The 19,224-nt window shown below is 37.3% G+C and overlaps 2 protein-coding genes and 1 non-coding gene across 3 annotated transcripts; all 3 read right to left on the bottom strand.

Annotated features, from left to right (window-relative positions):
- Positions 1 to 769: 769 nt before the first annotated feature.
- On the bottom strand, positions 770 to 5,915 carry LOC114752474 (MLO-like protein 2). Its single transcript, XM_028941217.1, has 15 exons — positions 5,724 to 5,915; positions 5,500 to 5,557; positions 5,135 to 5,379; positions 4,896 to 5,012; positions 4,742 to 4,802; positions 3,564 to 3,652; positions 3,338 to 3,412; positions 3,152 to 3,246; positions 3,008 to 3,057; positions 2,793 to 2,833; positions 2,502 to 2,675; positions 2,367 to 2,402; positions 1,875 to 1,942; positions 1,647 to 1,707; positions 770 to 1,361 (listed from the first exon to the last, which is right to left on the bottom strand). The coding sequence occupies exons 1-15, from the start codon at positions 5,841 to 5,843 to the stop codon at positions 936 to 938; spliced, it is 1,716 nt and encodes a 571-aa protein (XP_028797050.1). The 5' UTR covers positions 5,844 to 5,915; the 3' UTR covers positions 770 to 935.
- A 3,278-nt stretch (positions 5,916 to 9,193) lies between these two features.
- Positions 9,194 to 14,246, bottom strand: LOC114752475 (serine carboxypeptidase-like 27). Its single transcript, XM_028941218.1, has 9 exons — positions 13,814 to 14,246; positions 13,624 to 13,719; positions 13,410 to 13,502; positions 13,245 to 13,330; positions 12,848 to 13,108; positions 11,686 to 11,813; positions 11,511 to 11,606; positions 10,086 to 10,191; positions 9,194 to 9,523 (listed from the first exon to the last, which is right to left on the bottom strand). The coding sequence occupies exons 1-9, from the start codon at positions 14,178 to 14,180 to the stop codon at positions 9,383 to 9,385; spliced, it is 1,374 nt and encodes a 457-aa protein (XP_028797051.1). The 5' UTR covers positions 14,181 to 14,246; the 3' UTR covers positions 9,194 to 9,382.
- Positions 14,247 to 18,648: 4,402 nt separating this feature from the next.
- TRNAP-AGG (transfer RNA proline (anticodon AGG)) lies at positions 18,649 to 18,720 on the bottom strand. Its single transcript has one exon. It is a non-coding gene; the product is annotated as a tRNA-Pro (tRNA).
- Positions 18,721 to 19,224: the final 504 nt, after the last annotated feature.

Raw genomic sequence — 19,224 nt, 5'->3', positions numbered from 1 at the left:
TAATGAGCATTGGGTTTAAAAGGAAGAATTAGTCTCTTATAACACACATAATAAATTAAGATTTAAATTCTCATTAAGAGAAGTATTTATATTTAATGCCCGACAGTGACTTGAACAGAATTGTTGATACTTGTGCATATTAAAAAAAAAAAAATGCAAAGTGCCTTATTGATACGCTGAATTCCAACGTTGAACCTACTAACTGTAGCTTACTGATTCTCAAAATACAAAGTATGCGAAGCCACAAATCTTGCCCAGAGCTTGCAATAGTGTGGCTGGTATACTTGGGAATTGCTGAACCTTCTGTTTTTGATTCGTGCCCTTCACAGTTGAAGACGCCGACTGAGTGTGACAAATTGGGAACTTTCCGTTAGTATAACTTTTTTTTTTTTGCCCTCTTTTATTCCCCAAAAAAAGATTTTGACGGTAACTCAATATACATTTAATCTTAGTTGTTAATGAATTTGCAATTTTTTTTGGGGCCCAAGAAGTTATGTTTGGGCATAGATATTACTAATGCATGCGAGGAAAAGAACATGGAAGGAAAACTATCAATAGTAATATAGCAAATATAATTTATAACAGGGACATCTTTGCTTTTGTGTTAGTAACTAAAATTTGAATTCGGAACCTATTGGAATGTGCTAAGCGAACGCGATTTAATTTGCCTTAAATAAGTTGGAAGAATTTATAAATAGAAAAATCACGTTAAGAAAGCTGACTTCAATTGAACCTAGTAATACTAAACAAAAATGAATAACGGGTGAAAAGAAAGGAAATGAAATCACATTTTTTTCTAATATTATACCTCCTTTTGAAATACATGAAAATTCTCAATTTGCAACGAAAATAAACCTCTGTGTGCGTGTATAAACACTTAAAAGAAATTTTCATGTACAAATTGTGGGCAAGAAAGAAAGCTTGATCCTCGATGATTAGTCTCTATCCAAATGCCGCTTGTCGAAAGAGAAGTCAGATAAGGCAATGGTGATCTCATGCTGAGGAAGAGGGGGCAAATCAGAAGCAGCGGCGGTGGGCTGCGAAACAGCCTGATCGTGAGGGTGGCGACTAGGGGAAGGTGAGCCTTCGATGTCCCAATGGTCGTTGTCCTGGTAGCTCGAAGAAGAAGCCCTGGGAGAAGTATGGGCACTTTCAGTGCTTCTCAAGGGGTGGTTTTGCAGCAGATGAACTGGAGACATGCCGCGGCTTGGAGTGGCAGGCCTGCTGGAGAATGGAGTCACCGATTCTGATAATAAGGAGTGCTTGCTTTCTTTCACGTTCTTCCTGGCTGCGTGGTGCCAGTTCTTCAGTGCAGTTGCTACTCTCTCATTGAAAATTGTTGGCTTCATGCTTGAACCCATCTGCCATCAGTGAGTCAACACCACTCATATATCAGTGCCTGCTGCTTTAATCTGAATTAATTAATTATTAACAAAACCATCTAATTAATTAATTAGATGGTTTTGTTGACTTCCTGAACTGAAAATAATTACTACGTTTGTTGTTATATCTCCATCTAATTAAGAAACTTCACCTATACAAAACCATGATTTCGATTAAATTAATGAGCCGGTGAAGGAGTGCTTTTTATTAAAGAATGAATCTGATGCAACTACTTGTGGGAGTACTCATTCATATTTTTTTACCTGGGTGACCAGAGCATAAAGAGGCAGGGTCACATAGCTGCACAGAACTTGAATGATAACCCTGCAAAATTTGGAACTCGTATATTAGTACTTTAGCATGCTACTGATCGATGCCATAATAATGAGGTAATAATATCCAAAACATGAGCTCATGAATGATCAACGGTTGAGCCTAGCCGTTCAATGTATAGGAGTGTTCATATTATTTTGCAGAAGGAGGGAACTTACCCCATTGTAATTCTAATGACAATATCCGCTGTATCTTGGTGGAAGCAAGAGTTTATAGAGAATTCATACTGAAACACGAAAAGACAAATGGCATAGGTAGAGTTAGACAAGTATTGAGGCTAGTGTTCTATTCTGGCTAGAAAATATAAACCCCTCATGTGAGTATGCTTCATTTTCTTAAAAGAAAAAAAATTTCAGGCACTAAATTATACACCAGCAACGTCTCTAGAAAAGAACAGGAATCTGGGCTAAAGAAAATATAACTCTGCAAGTGCATCTCTCCCTATTATGCACTTTTTCTGATGGTGAAAATGTGTTGTGGCTTCTTCGAATTTTTCATGATTATATTGACACATTCTCTGTCAAATACATTTATTTTTACGAATTGCTTCTGATAAAATTTTTTTGCAGTCATGTCCATTAATAACAAACATATGGTCCATTCCAGCACAAACTTGAGTGAAGTTCACGAAGACGAGATAAGAAACTTACTGTACTCCAAGCGAAAAATGCAAGTTCAAATGCGTTCTGCGACAAATTAGAGCGGCAAGCAATTCAGTCATAACCATATATCATCATAAGCAGTAGCATTCAAAGTGAAAGGAAGTATGAAAATAGAAAAAGAACCTGAAAGAGAACGAGATGAATCAAAAAGAGGAGAAGACGAGGGCGATTGAACCAGAAAAGGTGATCCCCTGGTTCAACCACCGGTGCACCCTTCACCACGTCCCCTCTTTCTTGAATCCTCAATGCCATCTTTGTTATAATCGTTTGAAGCTTGGCACCAACCAATAAGATTATCTGCAACATCCAAGTTACATTGAAACATAGTATTAGCTATAGCCTATCATCCGAACATAGCAAGACAATTACAAACTTTTAAAATCGACTGTTTACAAGAGTGCTCTTGGTACTTACAATCAGTGGGATAAATGGAAGCCACAAATGAGAGCGCCATCCTGTACACACCCAATCACACAAGTCACAACTAATGCATATCATTATACTGCCTTCAGTACTAAATATAAAATCCATTTTGTAGTATAAATTACACTATAAAATGGGTCTTATATTTAAGACTGGAGAAGTACATCATAAGCAAATTTCTCTAAAATTTTTTGAGTTAGGTTTACCATGGGTGTTTGTCAGAAGGAACAGGACCGCCGTAAACCATATGATGGGACTGCAAGTGCCAGTAAGTTGAAGATTAGGTTGCCAGGTAGAGTTATTAAAAAAAGATTAGGCAAATTAAGATCCTCATGGTCGATGTCTCTTACCTTATTCCCACCACAACTTTAAAGTCCTCCTCAAGTGATCTTTTGATGTACTTGTGGAAATCAAATTTTGATTCGCTTCCGGGGGCCAAATGAGCCTGCAATTACGTGGTTAATTAGTCTCAGGTCTGGGGTTGTTTTCTGAACCAAAAGCTTTTAATTTAGACATTTGAGAGAGCAGAGACTCACAATGATAAATCCATGCCTTAGTGCCACGTAGTCAACCTTTGTAACCGATCCAAAGAACTGTCTAAAGAAGCAAACCTGGTTTAAAAGGGATAAGGATGCCTTAGAATGCCAGGCTTGATGCTTAATTATATCAATATGATGTTTTAAGTTCAGATAATTCCAGAGCAAGCTAAATGAAGAGCTCATTATAATCCGACTAGGCAATGTATGCAATTTTTGAACTCACAATCCATAGTGAAATGGGAGAACGAGTCCACGTATTCATATGCCTTCTCCCAAATGTTGTTTCCCTCGTAAACCTGAACCTCTCAGGATCTGCAACACATATCATGCAAATTGCAATGTCAGACATGGTGCGTACCCCAAACTTCCAAAATTGTGATAATTAAATCCATCTTTTGTTTCGCTCACACACGTCTTTGGACGAAATCAAAGCTACAAATTAGTATCCTCATTCCAAGAAAGCACATGAAATAATACTATGCTTGATATATAATTAGGAAGTCAATCTTCGCGTCACCACCCCCCCCCCAAAAAAAAAAAGAGCAAAATTTCCCCAGCAACCAAATAGGTTTGGCCTGTAGCCCTTATTTTAAACGCATATAACAGATGGATCATGGGGGAGTGGCTGCTCTATATAGCTTTTTTAATTTCATTGACTAAAATCACGGCAAGCGGGTGCATTATAAGCTAATTTTATTGATTGACTCTTGAAAAGGGCAGAACTCTAATTTTGTCTCTCACTCATATAATATTTTTTGTTTTAGTCCCTCAAAGATATCTCATCTCTTGATTTGACCGTTTATAAAATTATTTCCTCAATTTACCCGCTCAGAGTTTTTTTTTTTTTGGGAAAAATAACGCAGTGCCCAATGTTCTGAGACTGCAGCTAATTTAAAAATATAATTTCGTTGTGCTTGTCTGTGACCGCAGTCAGGATCAATAAAATTTTTTTTTTTAGTAGTAAAAGAATATTGTTGATAATATCTTTTTTTTTTATACAACGGAAAGAATATGGGAAAATTGTAAAAAAAGACTTTGGAATTGCAAAAACGCAGATAGAGACCCTTGATAACTTCACTTTGGGTTTTGACAACTTCAGGACATATTATTCTTGTCAAAACCCAAAGTAAAGTTGTCAAGGGTCCCTATCTGCGTTTTTACAATTCCAAGGTCTTTTTTTGCAATTTCCCCAAAGAATATTGTTGATAACATCTTATTTGTGAGGTTAAATGAAAAGTATTCAGGTGGGCGAAACAAAATTGAGAAAGAAATTCATGAGGGACCAAATCTCAAAGCTTCCTATTATTGTGCGACAACATTGAAAAGCAAGTCTTGAAAAGAGTAAATATGCAAAAATACCGTTCTGGTACTCGTGAATAAAATTGCCAATCAGTTTCGTACCATTATAGCATTGATATTCAAGAGTCTTTGTCTCATCTTCCCAGTTCTTCCATTTGTTCATCTGAACCCAGTGAAGCAATCGAAGAGTTAAAGACAAGAAGAAAGGAGAAGTAATTGTTGGATGTGATTTCCTTAAGTTGAACGCTGTAAGTACCTTAGTTCTGCCCAAAGCGAGCGTGATAATGCACTGAAGGACATGAAAAATTGCGAGCACAAAGATGAATATATGGAGCTGATGGATGCCGTAAGCAGAAACAAAAGCCACTTTACCCTGCAAATACAAAACATGGGAGTTAGGAGGGACCACTTGATTTGATTAGCATGGTTAAGGATGTCATCAGCTTAATTAATGAATCTCTCTTGCTTTCACATGAAGGTGATGGATGAGCTTGCCTTGTCTGCGCATTTGTCGTATCCTTTGGTGGCGAGAACACGTCGAGGTGAGGGGTCCAGAAACTGGAGAAGTTTGCGAGAATTGTGGTCGTCAGAGTCCTCAGGATCAGATTGGGCTTGAGTTTGTGTTTTTGGAACAGCACAAGGATGCCAAGAGGCGGCAACTTTTTCTGATATGCAGATATTGGAAATAGGATCCTGAAACACCGTGAGCAGCAGCGATATGAAGCCCAGCAGCATGAGCTCTGTAGCAAGTCCAAACGCAAGAAAGTTGTTACGTCAAATTAAAGAGGTTATCACCAAAAAAAAAAATAATTAAAGAGGTTGGAAAAACCAACAAAGCCAGTCACAAGAAGGATAAGTACCTCCTTTAACCTTTTCGAGTGCTTCATACAGAGCCCTTTTGTGCTTCTTCTTGAACCACTGTATAATTTCAAGAAGCAGGAAGTTATCAGAACGGTGCACCACAATTATTGTAATAGTAAGGTCATGCCAAAAAATTGTGCGTCCTGTGCAAATAAATTGCTCTCAACTCCATATAAGCAGGAATCAGTTTACGCAGTGCCAGAAAAGAAACAAAAACGCATACATGTCCAACAACATGAAGAAGGTGTTCAATGGCGATGGAAATAGCGAGCAAGACGAAGCACACGACAGCAACGGCCCAGGTCGGGGTATCCTCCAAGGTTCGCTCTTTAGCTTGAGCCATCCCGCGAGCTGCGCTGGGTCTGCCGATCTCTGCAAGGCACGGGAGGAGAAATGGGGAGGGAGGGGAAAATTATGCAGGGAGTGACAAGTCAGCGTGGGACGACGAGAATAGGTTCCTGTGTGGGGTGGGTTCTGCTTATTTGCACCGGAAGAGGTTTAAATACGGGAGCGAGGGAGGAAAAGGGAGCGCGTTAGTGTGTATTGCTCAGAGGAATAAGGCTTTGACATTTTCAAACCAATGATTGGTCAAACATTGACCAGAGCGAATAAGAAGATGAGTAAGGGGCTCCTCTCTGCTCTGCCATCCATGCTAAACTCTTTTGTTGTTGTTGTTGTGTTTTTTTTTTTTTTCAAATTTATTGATTAAATCCATGAAAAAGGAAAACAGCCATCAATATTCTAGTGAAATCACTGAAGAGGTTCATGGTATCATTCATATAAACGCGTGACATCAGCCGTTTCTTTTGCCTGTTCCAAGTTAGTTATGGGATGAACTTTCATTATTTAAAGAAGCTTGTATGCATATTAAATGTTACTTTTCGGAGAGGAAGGCCCAATTGAATGGGAGCAGAAAAGTTTGAAAGTAAACTGGGTTTACTAAAAATGAATAGATTGGGGGAAGCTGCAGGATGAAGCAGGAGAGACGGGTTTGGCCTAGGCAGAGGCAAGTGGATTAAAAAAAGAGGAGGAGAAATGAAGGGATTCTGGCATTGGGTCCTTGATGGGCCCCACTGCTTGTTTAAGACTCTCAAGTTGCAAAAGGGTGGTACGTTGTGATCGGAAATATGAAGTGATAAACGAATGAACATCATCGCTGGTGGGGTCAGTGAGACGGATAAAATTGGCATTCCGTTTATGGAAGGAGCATCGGTCAAAGGCATTGAATTTGGAGGGATGAGCAGGCACCGAGATTACGTTGATAAGTATCCCATTCAACAAATGCTGTTACCCCAATCTCCTGTGCTTCTGGATTTGGATTTGAAATCTTTCAATGTGTAATTTCTTAAACGACACCCTTATTCTTTTAAAACTAAAACAAAATTGAATGATCGCCTTTATTTTAAAATCTGCATATGTTAAATAGAAAATAATAAAAACATATAAAATAAATCAAATATGAACAAACAGTGGATTCTTTGCCCCCTGCTTCCGTCTTGAAGATAATAAAGAACCCAAAAAACAAAAAAAACACTTTTGCGGCGCATCAGACGACTGACTCATGCTATCCCATTTTAATTTCATTACAAAATGAGTAATTCAAGAGTGAATAAAACTAATTGTATTTGTAAATAAAATGATAGATGGCTGCGTGGAGGTGAGTGCATTGACGAAATCAGCTGGCGGGTTGAGGTCTTTTGATAATTAGGCATTTTTGTGTTTTAAAATAGAGGACGTGGCCTGCCCCGGATCGGGATCGTCATTTAGGGCCTGTTTGGTTTGAGGGGAGGAGAGGTTTCATCCTCACCTTGTTTGGTTTGATTAAAAATGAGGGGAAGGGAGGGTATTTAATGATCCCTTGTTTGGTTCAAGGAGGGGAGGGGAGGGATAGTAATAATCAATTTACCATTTTACCCTTACATATTAGTTTATGTTTTTTTATTGATATATTATATAAATTAATTTACATATTAATTTAAATCATATAATTTAATAAAAATTCAGTTTTATCATGTTAATATGTGTATTAAAAAATTGGTATAGTAATTTTTTATTCTAATTAATATAATAATATATTTAAAATAATCAAATTAACAAATTTTATATGCTCTAAGAAAAATGAAATTTTATTTTCTTTAGGCTATCTTTTTTTTCCAGCTTTAAAATATATTTAATAAATAATATATTTATAAAAAATTAATTTTATAATATTATAATTTTTTATTTAAATAGTTTTTTATTTTTAAATAATTTTTATAATATATTTTTAATTATAATAATGTATATATTTTTTATTTTTTTACTTAGGATAATATATTTTTTATTTAAAATAAATATTATAATAATATATTTTATGGATAGAAGTGAAATATTAAAAAAACTACAAGGGCATAATGGTCCAAAATTTTGGCTCCCCTCCAAAAACCCCCAATTTGGAGGGGAGCCAAAATGGGGGAGGGGACATTTTAGCTCCCCTCCCCTTCAAAATTTTTAACCAAATGAGGGGAGGGGCTCATTTTTCCTCCCCTCTCCTCCCCTCCAACCAAACACACCCTTAAATGCCCGTCTCTATCACAAACACAAAAATCTCTGCCGCCCGAAATTTATTTCATCAACAACAACAACAATAATAATAATAATTCGGATAATACTACAGACGCCGGATAACGAAAAGTCCACTCTCCCCCAATCCCTGACAATGACATGACAGCCATCCAAAATTAGTTGTCCGCTGCCGCCAAAAAGGAGAGAGCTGCGTAAACGATGAAAGGGTGGAGACTTTTGTGAGGGCTGAAGAGTGTCGCCATTTGACTCTGCATCCCATTCTCTCAACTTGGTTTCCTCTCACAACCTTCCTATGAACCGTCCAAATTGAATGCGCCACCCCCTCCCTCTCTCTATCACTCGTCCTTTCTCGGAATCAATACACCTTTTGTCTTCGCACCTCATCATCCATTCTCGTTTCGGAATCATTTCTCTTCATTATCCCTCCGCTTTCTTGGATATTATGAGTTACGACTCTTCTTTTCAACAAATACTAATCAATTCAATAGTTCCGTCTTTCAAATCACACCGCCCAATCATTTTTTTTGCAACTCATCCAAATATATACCATCAGCGAAGAAAGTTGAATTGATAGCCGCTTGCATTTGAACAGATATAGAGGAGGCCACAAAGAATTACCCAAGCAAATCATCAAACATGGACTCTTGAAAAATATATGACATAATAACATGTGAATCACACAGCCGTCTTCATTTAGAAATTAATTAATTATACATACACATGATGTATACAGAAGTCGATTTCCAATGGTGTCTAACCATCGGATCATCTTGATCAAAGTTCACTTGCATGTTACACTCCATGTCAACATGTGATCTTAGGTGCTTTGTAGGTATTACGAGACTATCTACAGTATGTAGCTTTACACGCCGGTTTATTGACAAATAAATCAATAAAATGCTAATTTCGACAGCGTCCATTCAAACTTTCTCCAGGTGACAACTACTAGTCTATTCCGTTAACTAACAGTACACGTTTTTTCATTACACTCTCATCTTTAAGGAGAAAAAAAGTATCATGTATTCATTGATGAGAGCAGTATTATGCAGGACGTTCGTTGCATAGAATGGCCCACACATTTCATATAATGATTAATAGAAACCTTATAAAGAATAAAATTCGCATGAATATTCTACATATTTCAAACATTGAGGAAAGAGCTTGGTCTAATTTTTGTAGGCAGCTGAGAGGCAAGAGGGAACTCATGAGGAATGCATTCCTTATCGCGTGTCTTTCAGCCCCGTCGTATGTAAATGAATGATAGGTGTTATTTCGTTTGGGAGTACTATGAATGGTTGTGTATGCTTCCTATGTTATTCAGCTAGGCATGGACTTGTTCTCCAAGAATGACCTGAAAAGAATAAATGCTTTGCGAGGCCTGTGAAGAGGAACCTCATGCCCTGCTCCCGTGACTGTAACCAACGTAAGGCCTTTATAAACTTGGCTCCAACCTCCAACCTTCCACGCACAACAAATAAATGCACTAAGCAGAAATGCAACATAACAGAAAAGCAATACAGTTACTGAATTCTTCTATATACATACACCTAGTTGTTAGTTGTTACTGTTAATCCCACAATCTGTTACTCATTCCGTCTGCTTCAGTTATTCTAGAACACCGATCAGCCCAAAGAACCGTTCAAAACCAAGTTGAACCCATCAAGAATTAACCACATTAGTAAAAAAACAAACCGCTCAAAACCAGTTTAAACTGGCTTTTTCATTTTTAAATTTAGAAATTCTGAAGGCTCATTTTTTTACCCGTTTGACCATTTGAGACATATGGCCACTTATTCTTCTGCTAAAATTACAAAATGATTCCTAGTTCACTCAGGGTACGGTTTCAGAGAGCTTGCTCTAAGCCTATGAAGCATCATAAAAGAAAAACCATGAAGCATCTATACTTAAAATTGGAGCTCCAGCATTTGAAACTGCACATTGGTGATATACACACATATATTTATATTATATTTTCTCGTGTCAGTTTCCATATCATGTTGTGTTAGTAGTTACAACTAACCTTGCCATTATCATTCCAAGGATACCAGTTGACGATGGTAGCCAACTTTAAGGCATCAATAGAATATCGAGTTGCAGTTACTGGAACCACAGCATCTGTATCTCCACTGCGAAAATGGTAAATGCAGAGCCACGATCAGAAACAGCGCAAAGCCAATAAATCATAGAAAATTATTAACAACGCTCACTTTTCATTCAGAAAAACCAAATATCAAGCAGTAAGACAAGACGAAGCTAAACATTCCACATAAACATCAATTTCATGGACAATATAGGTCAGATAAGTTCCCAATATGTTTTATAGGCAAGGGTGTTCCAGAACCCATTACTGTTTTCAACATGCCTCTTAAACAGATCAATATAATTTATCCACCTCAAAGCCGAAGCATCCTTTTTCGCTGAGCTACAATTTGTCATTTGAAATGACACAGAAACTCGGTAATGCGAAGACTGAACCAGCAAGCCTAGAAATATGAAATTACTTGGGAATAAAATTTAAGATAATTGTATTGCTTTCTTTTATAAAATTGTAATTTCAGACCAGAGCTTTGTAACTGAGGAATCAGGGATTGGATGTCGGTCATTTGAGAATTTACGCTCTAGTTGTTTGGCCCCAGAATATCTTACTAACTAGATTAGGAATCATTCTCTCTCCTGGATTGTTTAGTTGAGCCCAAGCTTAATATGCTTTTCTAAGTAGAATCAAAGGAGTTTGGCTTTTTGAATCAACTATGTAATAATCATTATTTTAGGGATGTCAGTTAGGTTATTGGATGTGATCAATCTGAATGATATGTATATATAGTTTCCCTATTGGGTAGATCATAGAATAGCACAACAGATCCTCCACACAAAGCTTTTTCATTTTTCTTTTTAGCCTAGAGGCGGGTTGACTGAAAAATCCCACACTTTAGCTCATGGGTTTCCAGATACTATTAGGATATTAAATTTGTCCAACATAACTAAAACAAGCAACTCAAAAGGAACATTCAAGACCCAAGGGGTGTTCACTGAAGTCTTAATTTTGCAGTGACTTGATGGGTTTATTGAGTTTTAACTTTTGCAAGATGAAACCTAAGTACTATCTGTGTGGCGTCAAGTCAAAGTTCCAAACATAAATTTCAAAGCATGGCATAATAGATGAATTATTAGGCATGGATGGAAACCATGGAAATTCATTTTTGTCTTCCTTTCAGATTTGGAGGGGGTGAAGACAGCTAAAGATCTACAACATCTACTTATACAACACCTGAATGTTCTTAGTGGAGTTTGTCAGCAATCTATACACAAAAATAATTCCTATTAAGTTTAGACAGCAGCAAATCCGATTATAACAACCAGAGCAATCATGTAATTGAAATATTTCAGCTTCACAGGTACGAGCAGGGAGAAGAAAAGTAGGGTCAGAGGCAGTGAGCAAACTCACCTGTACACCCATATCCTGAGACCAGCATGAATGAGTTCATGATATATAGGAAGCATAGATAGTGGAGAATCCGCCCAATAATTCCCAACAATGTCGCTGTTAAGTGAAACTTTTAACACTGTGATAGAAATAACTCCCAAAAGAACAGATCATATATTGCTTTAAAAGCATATACCTGCACGACTTCCACGAATAACTAATCCCTGTTGTATTGGCGTGCAGTGCTTTCTGAACTTCTGGACGATTGAAGTATAAGTCTGCAAACCTTTCTGTGCAGGGATCGTACGCTCGAGACATCCATGGCTGAGCTTGGAAGTCACAGGTTTAAGAAACACATAAAATCAGCCAAATATCCTGACAAGGGGTGACCAAAATGTATCTAGTAACAATATTAACCACAAGGGAGGAACGTTTGTATAGCCACAATAAATGGTCATTTGCAATATAATTTGCATAAATTCTCTTTGGTTTGAAATGACCCTAAAATAGAAATTAAGAAACATTAACAAATTCATTTAACAGGCTTTGACAGCTGAAACGTAAAACAAATCAGCTAAGTCAGAGTTATTCAGAAATCACATCCTGCGAAAGATCTCTTCTTGCAGTTTTTTTTCCCCCCTCCTGCTAATTAAAATTTTATAGTGATGAGTATATCTGAGGCAACCAAAATAGTGAGTCCACAAGTCATCTCTAATATATTAAACTAAGTGAAATATTGATAGAAAGAGACAGGCAAACAAAGAAAAGGCAACTTGAAGACAAAAGGATGAAGTGGCTGCTTTATCAATGCTTGAATCAACTTCTTAATCAGTTAAGGCAAAATGACAATATAATTGAAAATAAACTTGAGTAAATGTGCCTTTTCTAAAGATTAGCAAACAAAAAGTTATGTTTTCCTGTTTGCATCTGGATGGGACACCAATACAACGTATAGTTTAGGAAACCAATATGCCATTATTTAATCAAGAATGTTAGGGAAGTTCTCCCAGCTTTAGCCTCTTCCAAATACTATCAACACCTTTGAGAATTCCGCAAACTAAAACAGATAGCTCAATGTTCTATAGTAGTTGCCCATTAGTTTTTAGTTTCAAAGCTTCCACTATTTCCTGCAGAGGGAAACTATTTTAGCAACCAAAATTCAGGATGGGTGAAGCATCATTGATAGAGATTTCTCAAGCAGTAAGACAGGAATCATACACAGTTTATGATTCCATTTTTTTTCATGTAATATACGCCATTATGATCTAGATCTACCCATGTATCTAAAACCTTGCATGTAAATGTCCTTTGCATGCTTATACATAAATCAAACAGATTGATAAAAGGGCAGGGCATACGTAGCGACCCCTCAAGCCATGTCTAAGTGATGCTGTGTTATTGCATGGCCGTGTATAGATGCTATATGGATCAATGTTCCCCTGTTCCACAACTGCCCCTCTGAGGGCCTGCATGCATTGCAATGTTGGATGCAGGGAGGACCCAGAAGTACAGGTAATTCGCAGCATCCTATAGGTGGAATCTGAAATCAAGCCATGAGTCCACCAGTACTCAAATGTACCAATGTAATCATGGTAATCATCAGTAACAGCATTTCCAACCTGATAGAGATCAGTGAAAGATGGCAATCATTAGATGGTTATTGAATAGCATAAAGGCCTCTCAATGAGCATAAAAGATTCTCTTTTATCCCCTAAATAAACATTTGTCGTTGTCATGTGGATCTTACAAACTCACCATAAATCCCTTAAAATTAATAACCGGATTCTTGATACCCTTGTTTTGCTGGTAAATAATCCGAGCTAACTGAGGAACATAGTGACCTGAAACGGATTTTTAAAAATCGGATCATCATCATCTTGACACATGAAAGAATTGAATGATAAATTTGTGAACAAGTACCAGCATAACTTTCTCCAGCAATGTAGAATTCTCTATGTCTATACTGCGGAAATCTTTCAAACCAATTAACAAGAAATGTATATGCATCTTCAGCTGCGAAGTCACGAAACCCAGATCCCAAAATTTCATGCTCGTGAGCAATTATATCTCAAAGCAGATAGAACATAATTGTAACAAGTGCTACGCCAAAACAATGTCAAAACAGCATATTTACCTGTTCTGCGATCTCCCATTGTAAACAGATCCGACGTTTTGTTCGTATATGAAAAGCCAACACCAGCGGGAGAATCAAGGAACAGTAAATTTGCCACTGCAATACCCAAAAATTCAGAAGACACGAAGATGCGTTACAGGGGAAAAAATAGTGAGAATGGGAAACTGCTGGTGCTGCGAACATTACTGACGTTTGTTCCAAGCGTAAGGATTCAAGTACAGTGACTTCCCATCAGGCCTAATGCGAAAAGGTCCTATCTCTTCAGAGGACCCATAAGCAACAGAGGAGCATCCAGGACCGCCGTTAAGCCATAACACTAATGGCCTTGACTTGGGTCCACGACTTGGTGGTGCTTCAGTCAACCAATAAAACAATGCCCTCCCTGACTCCTTATTCACTGTCACATAGCCCGAGTACTGAGCAAAACCCACATTCTTTGGTTGTCCTGGCAAATCGGTGATCCTGTCTCTCTTTTGATCTCCAAGAGGAGAAGCCAGACAAATTCCCAAAAAGATGAACAAATGCAAACATAAATAGAGCTGAGAAGGAAAACCCATGATCTATAAATCTGAAAGTTGCAAAAGGCAAGGAAAACCCAGAATAAGAGACCAAAAAAATTCCGGGTTTTGTAGCCTTCTTACTGCCAGCTTACTCCAAGACCATAAAAGAAGGCAGAGAACAGAAGTGAAGAATAGCAATAGCGATGATGCAGTTTATGGAAGAAGCACAGATCCCAACAACAAAAACAATCTGGACTGTAATGCCAGAGATTAAAAGAGTGCAGGAACCCAAAGCAAAGTGAGACAGTGAGAGAGATTTGACAAAACTAAAAACCAAGAGGAGAGTACGAGAGAGCAAAGAAAGGGACAGAGAATGAGAGTGTGGGACACCGAGGAAAGGTGAAAGGGATTGGAATTTACAAGAGGCAGTCGTGATTCCCATTCATAATGATTATAATTAGTAGAAATGAGTAGTAACAATTGAAGTCCAGGCATTTATATGCATCTCCTTGACGGCCAGGTTGTAATAATTATCAATACTCAAAAGCTTGCTTTGAATATTCCTGTCACTTGCGTGTGTTTTGTTTCTCTTCCATATGCGTCTATCACGCAACTTGATTGAGCAGTCGGGTGGCGCACATGGGACTGTAGAAGTACATGCATTCTTTCTATTTTAAGCGCCATTTTTGTTCATTCTTTCATGGGTTTACGGACCAAATTTTGATTATTTGATTAATTTACAGTAAATTATTACTTTTGATCATTAAACTGATTGGTTATAAAAGGAAACTTCTCAAAATGGAGGGAAGCTCTACATTGCTTCATAATGTTCAATCTTCCAGACTTTACTAACAATGGAAGAAAGCAGTATTTAAGAAATATGTAAATTTAAGAAGCTGGTCAACTTTTTTCATCATTCCACAAACATATCCTTGTTCGATCGGTTATTTTATAAGCAACCGATTATTTTAATGAGTGAGGATATTTGAAATCGCCTTTGATTGAAAATGTGGTAAGTATACAGATGGGAAAGTCGGCAATTTTGTTGACATGTTAATCAGCCATTTGGTGAAAAGTACATCGTGATCAGTGATGACTTTCATCAAATACTTCCAGTTATACCGAAAGGTACGAAGGCAAGTATGGTTAACGCGTGCATAAGTTCGTCATATTTGTTGGATCATTGCTTCATATTTCAATTGATTAAGAACACGAGGCTATCTATATATGCCTCCTTTTTGAATGATGATACACGAATGCATATTTTTTCTCAAGGGTTGCTGAATGTTGGAGATGGCAAGTTGGGCATGCTGCACGATAGTACTGCAAAGATTGAAATTCTTCAAGATCTGCTGATACATAGGTGTGCAGATCCAAGTGCTTCTATGACAGAGTCAACATATCCGGATTTGCATCTTAATTTTTGAATGATAAGGCAGTCGTGGCACCAACTATTGAGTGTGTTAATCAGGTGAATGAGTATATGTGCTCTTTGCTGCCTGGTGAGTCAATTGAATACTTTAGTTGTAATACTGTTTGCAAGTCATCTCAAGATGGCAATGGATTTGAGGGCGAATACAATTAATAGTTCTGGATGGCCATTGCACAAGTTATGTTTGAAGGTTAATGCACATGTCATGTTGCTAAAAACTTTGACCAAGGACTAGGCTCTATATTAGTTACCTTAGAAAATCTGCATTGAGGCCATAACATTGAATGATTGAAGCCTAATAATAAGGTTTTAATTCATGGGATGGACATGAATCTTTCTGACAGTCAGTTGCCATTCAGATGAAAAGAAGATAATTCTCCATGTCTCTTTCATTTGCGATGACTGTAAATAAAAATCAGGATAATCATTACGTTGTGTAGGATTGTACTTGTGTAAGCCAGTTTTTACCCATGAGTAATTATACGTTGCTCTTTCGAAGGTGAGAAGCAGGGATAAATTGAAGATTATGTTACCTAATTGTGAGTCAGTAAAGTCATCTCAAACCATAAATATTATGTATAGGAAGGTTTTTCAAAATTTGTAAGGAGGTATATGATTATATGATTTTTTACAGTGTAACGTATTTGTACGGGACTTATGTGTGAAATCTATCATTCATGGTTAGATACATGGTTTGGTACACCACATTAAAGATGGTGCTGCGCCGGGATTTCTTGCCAGCTGCAGAGAAAAAAGTAGAATCATGCATGGATGTGTGCTGATGACATTAATTTTTATTTGTTTTGAAAGTCCGCATTGGGACGTGTTTGGCGGAAAGAATATGGAAATAGGGAAAGCAAAAAGAGCTCCTCTGGCATGCTAAAATGGAAGCACAGTCTCGTCATATATCATCTACGTTGCTACTGCGCGGATAGGGCCATGCTAAATACTTCCATTGTCTTGCCTTGAAAGGTTAAAAAGCGAAAGTAGGAATGATAGGAGATGATGGCATGATGGAAGAAATTGGGTTAATGATAAGTAGAATTATGAGTTTGCCAACTTGGTTGTTGTCTTTCTTGGATTCATTCATTATCCTTTTATCTTTCTCCTGCATGTCCGGTGTCAGTCCGCAAAAGACAACTCCTGAGCCTGTACTTGTCAATCGCTCGCTGCACCAACATCTATCATCTATCGTTGAGCTCGTTTATGACCTGCACTAGTTATTATTATTAGTTACTCCGCCACTCTAGACAAACCTTCTGTTACCAAAATAAAACTAACACTGCTTCTGGATCTAGACTTGTGCTCTTCAATATACAGCTTAGTTGTAATTTAGAGGTGATTCTAAATATAATATCTTAATTCGTTTTATCTTTTACATTTATTATTTTTATAAACTAATTTACCTAATTTTAATATGGTATATAATCTTAATTTACTTAAAAAATTGAAAAGGGGGTAAAAGACTTTTGATTAATTTTTAGGTTAAGATGCATTTAGTACTTCAAAATTTTTTCAGGTGTGCGCAGCACTTAAAAATATTTTCTTGGTGGATCCAGTATTGATGCAAAAAAAAAATTTCAAAGTATTAGATGCACCTAAAAAATACTTTAGGATGCTGAATAGTTACAAAATACTTCAAGATATTGGATGTATCTTAACCCTTAATTTTTCTTACTCTTTTATTCTATCTTCTTCTTATCAAAATTTTATAATCGTATTTATCTAATTTTTTTAAGTCGAGCTCATTAAAAAAAATTTTCTCCTCCTTTTCATTTACCTCACGCCAAATGTATAGGGTTGAACTCTAACACCCCGCTCGGCAACTATCCATGAATAAGTGAATACATACAACAGGGAGGTGTTCACAGAATACTCATATGGGGGTGGGAGGACCCATATATACTCTCCCTTGTCTCTATTTGTCGTGTTAAATCTACACTATCTACCTCTTATAACCGAAGGCAGTAGTTATATCTTGAGATTTAGAACATGATAGTGTATAGTAAATAAAACGGATGAACTATATAGTTTTTGCTAGTGTATTTGCCAAGGCATCCACCGACACCCTATTAATTTCTACAACGTAACAGCAACCACCCCCTCAACCTAATTAATGACGGCACATGCGGAGATTGTTGTGTTGGAATAATTTTAATATTATTATGAGTCGATTAGCATTAAACCATATGCATTACATTAATCACCGCAATTGCAGCTATTTGGAATTTCACTGAATTCGAATATTGAGTCCAATGTCATAATAAAGTACTCCCTCCACCTCTTTATTATAAAATCTTTTTAACTAAATTGTGCTGTTTAAGAAAACAATTAATATTGGTTAAAGTAATATATATAGTTAGATACCATTTTTTTTTTCAAATATACCCTTATATATAAATGGGTAAATTGAGAGAGTAATAGTGAGATAAATGAATAAAGAGAACATTTAAATGTATTAAATTAGGAGTAAAATAGGTAATAATGTATTAAAGTTTAGACAAACTCAAAGAGGATTTTTATAAAGAGATAGACCCATTTAAAAAATTGGATCTTATAATAAGAGATAGAGGGAGTATAGGGTTAAAGTGCATTCAGCACTTCAAAATATTTCTCGAATGTATCTAACACTTTAAAGTATTTTATGGTGCATTCAGTACCTTAAAATATTTTTTTAGGCGCGTCCAGCATTGCGAAATATTTTTTAATATTCAGCACCTCAAAATATTTTTTAAGACGTGTCTAGTACCCAAAATATTATTTGGTGTATCCAATGTAAAGACAAAAAAAAAAAAAACATTAGAATGTTGAACGCAGGTACTGTCTTGACCTAAAGTATAAACCATGCGATTAAAGCGTAGTTTTTGACTTGCCCAGGAGCCCTTTGGGAATAACCTTGCTGAAGATGATGGAGAGCAATGCCCGCTTGGGTTTGGGACAATGTTACGAATAGCGGCAGATTGGGCCCTCAACTCCTCATCATAGGTCTTGCAAGGCAGCGTCTGGGGATTTTGGGTTCTGCCATGCGGGTGCAATGCACGACAGAGCCCAAAACACCGTTTGGCACAAAAGCGAAACATTAGCTCCAGCTCTGGGGCATTCCGAGAATTGAACTCGGGACCTCTCGCACCCTAAGCGAGAATCATACCACTAGACCAAATGCCCGTTTTGATGGGCTTGCTTCTAGAAATTTTATATACACAAGATAAATGAAACTAAATCCCTCCTCCCCATTAAGCAGAAATGGGCCTTTCTGCGACGAGGTTTCATTCGGCATCGGCAGCGTGCGGCAATGGCAAGAGCGGCTCTCCTCCAGTTGCTCCGATCGCAGGCGACGCGCTCCACTTCCAGTTTCCTCCTTCAGGTTTCTCTCTTCGCCCTCTCCCTTACCGGTCCATTTGTGTTTTTTGTGAATGACCTACAACATAATGTAAATTTGCGTTCCCATTTTCATCAGTGTTATGGGGAATGGGAATATGCTTAAACGTTTGAAATCCCTAGTTTTCTGCCTGGAAAAGATACGGACATCGCTCTGTATCGCCGTTTTCGAGTTCTCTTTATGGACTCTTGTTCTCTAAGACAGATAAGAGCAAGTTTACAAACTAACCTAAGGCGGCTTAAACTTAGTCCTCTGGTTCAATACTGGGAAATTCAGCATTTACTAGTGAA

Source organism: Neltuma alba, unplaced genomic scaffold (assembly GCF_004799145.2).
Source record: "Neltuma alba isolate B1F8T4 unplaced genomic scaffold, ASM479914v2 tig00007399_pilon, whole genome shotgun sequence".
NCBI lineage: Eukaryota > Viridiplantae > Streptophyta > Magnoliopsida > Fabales > Fabaceae > Neltuma > Neltuma alba.
Note: the sequence above shows the minus strand (reverse complement) of the source record. Positions and strands in the feature narration are given on the sequence as shown.

What these genes read in the sequence shown, in the direction of transcription:
- LOC114752474 (XM_028941217.1), bottom strand. Translation starts at nt 5,843, where the DNA reads ATGGCTCAAGCTAAAGAGCGAACCTTGGAGGATACCCCGACCTGGGCC. An exon ending in ACGACAAATGCGCAGACAAG is followed by an intron (nt 5,013 to 5,134) that starts GCAAGCTCATCC and finishes TTGTATTTGCAG; the next exon opens with GGTAAAGTGGCTTTTGTTTC. An exon ending in GTCATTAGAATTACAATGGG is followed by an intron (nt 1,708 to 1,874) that starts GTAAGTTCCCTC and finishes CAAATTTTGCAG; the next exon opens with GGTTATCATTCAAGTTCTGT.
- LOC114752475 (XM_028941218.1), bottom strand. Translation starts at nt 14,180, where the DNA reads ATGGGTTTTCCTTCTCAGCTCTATTTATGTTTGCATTTGTTCATCTTT. An exon ending in TATTCGTGGAAGTCGTGCAG is followed by an intron (nt 11,607 to 11,685) that starts GTATATGCTTTT and finishes TTCACTTAACAG; the next exon opens with CGACATTGTTGGGAATTATT. An exon ending in CTTGGAATGATAATGGCAAG is followed by an intron (nt 9,524 to 10,085) that starts GTTAGTTGTAAC and finishes TGTGCGTGGAAG; the next exon opens with GTTGGAGGTTGGAGCCAAGT.